The 2,177-nt window shown below is 36.9% G+C and overlaps 1 protein-coding gene across 2 annotated transcripts in view; it reads left to right on the top strand.

The window, feature by feature from the left end:
• Positions 1-1,339, top strand: part of DMC1 (DNA meiotic recombinase 1) — a 52,634-nt gene extending 51,295 nt beyond the window's left edge. For both annotated transcript variants that reach the window (XM_004700255.2, XM_004700254.2), the window contains one exon: positions 1,256-1,339. In XM_004700255.2, coding sequence (XP_004700312.1) covers positions 1,256-1,325 — 70 coding nt within the window. In that variant the 3' untranslated portion in view covers positions 1,326-1,339. The remainder of the gene's footprint in view (positions 1-1,255) is intronic.
• Positions 1,340-2,177: the final 838 nt, after the last annotated feature.

Genomic DNA, 2,177 nt, shown 5'->3' with positions numbered 1-2,177 from the left:
GAAAGCACTAGCAACTGCGCGGGAGAAAGATGGGGCTTTCTACCTCAGTACAGACTCGAGTCTCGGGACTCACAGGCAGTTCCACCTGCCCTAAGGGATCAAGTCGGCATCGACTCGAGGGCAGTGAGTTTAGTCTTGGTTCTACTTTTCTTTTTATTAAAGATCATTTTATTGGGGACTCTTACAACTCTTGTCATAATCCATACATCGATTGCATGTTTGGACATATGTTGCCTTCATTCTTTTCTACATTTACTTTCTATTGAGTCCTTGGTATAAGCCCCTCTTTTTTCTCCTCCCTCCTCTCCTGATAGATTATGCCTCTCATGCCCCCCTGATAGATTATAAATTATTATTATTTTCATATCTTACACTGACTGCTATCTGCCTCCCCCCATATTTTCTGTTGTTCTTCTCCCTAGAGAGAAGGGTTAAGTATCAATCACTGTGATTGGTTCCCCCTTTCTTCCTTCCTCTGTACCCCCTTCTCATTACCCTTCTGGTATCGCTATTCCCATGCCTGTTTCTGGATTCCATGTGTCGTGAGTCCCCATCTCTTATCATAACTGTGTACATGCTCTGGTCTAGTCTGAATTGAGAAGCAGAACTGGGGTCATGATAGGGGAGGGGTTGTTCTAGTTTTCTAGTATGCATAGAATTATAAAATAGTTCAAAGACAATGAAAGATACAAGGCTATCATAGAACTGATAACCTGTTTTCACTGAAGGCACCAGTAATCTTTTAGTCCACTTCCAGGTCTTCCACAGTTTCTCCTTCCGTTTGTCTGCTGTTATTCATTTTGTAAAGTGTCCTCATGGCGACCCCAGGCACAAAGGATGAAGTGTTGCCTGAGTCTGCACCATCCATTGTGATCCACAGAGCATTCTTGGAATCATTTTCAGAAATACGTTGGCCTATTCCGTATGAAAGGCTCACATGCCTACAGAATCAAATCAGCCCCTAAGGGTCTCGTAGACTATGCCTGGTATTATATTCTAAGAGTAGCCTTTGCCTATTTCCAAGTTTAAGATCACTTTTCTAGGCATTTAGAAGCATACATATAGAATATTCTCAATCGGTCTATGTTAGGGTTGTTAATATGTGAAGATACATTCTGTAGTCCACATTTAGCTGCACCAACTCTGAGATGTCTCTGGAGACTCAGACTGATGGGAGCATGATGCCTGTGACATGAATACAGTATTTATAGAAAGAGAGCTTTTTATAAACTTCTGTTCCCTTGTATTCTGCTAGCCCTGAGATGCCTGAAAGTGAAGCCACCTTCGCAATAACTGCTGGAGGAATTGGGGATGCCAAGGAGTAGGTGGTAAATTGATGCAAATTGCTTCTCAGTGCTTATTAGGAGCTGAAGAAATGGAAAAGCAATCTAAAACTTCACATCTTGAAATAAGGGTTTGTTTTCTCATGTTATTATAGAAAGTCAGCAAAGGATATTTAAATCTTATTTACCTTAAAGTTTCCAAATTTCAGATTAATTATGGTTTGCATGTCAATTCAGGAATATGTATTTTCTATATATAAAAATATATAGGTCTACCTTTGAAAATTATTTGGGGAAGGATTACCTGATTCCTTCATTTCATCTTTTCAAAGATGACTGAACAGACTGAAAGTCTGAGAGCTAAGACTTTCCCTCCAACACTTATTTGGGGCATGGTACTTCCGACATACTGGGTGTATGTACTTCCAAAAGAGAAGAAAGTTTAAAGTAGGGGTAGATTTCTTAGATATACATTTTCATGTACCAGAAAAGTTATTTCTTTATTTATTTATAGTATCCAACTATGTATCCATCTTTATAGCAGCAGAAAAGAAACATTAAGCCAACGTTTGAGTCATTTAACTTTCTCACAAGTTGAAATTACTTTAAAAAATGTATTCCTGATACACACATACTCTGTGTTGGGAAGATGAAGAGGAAAGTGATTAGAAAATGGGTAATTTTGGGTGATTTTTACATTTATAATTTTAGAGAAGTCAAGATTTTTTAAAATATTAAAGCTAATTTAAATGTAAAATTTCTGAATACTAATTTTAGTAATGTTTAAAAAATATTGTTTTCTTCTGTTAAATAAAAACAAAATTTTGTTTGCAAAATGTATGCCTGATGAAAATGTTCTAACATTAAAATACTAATAACATATACAATGACAAT

The sequence above is a fragment of the Echinops telfairi genome, unplaced genomic scaffold (assembly GCF_000313985.2).
Source record: "Echinops telfairi isolate 266 unplaced genomic scaffold, ASM31398v2 ScPeMD7_2;HRSCAF=8, whole genome shotgun sequence".
Lineage (NCBI taxonomy): Eukaryota > Metazoa > Chordata > Mammalia > Afrosoricida > Tenrecidae > Echinops > Echinops telfairi.
This window is presented reverse-complemented; position numbering and strand designations above follow the sequence as displayed.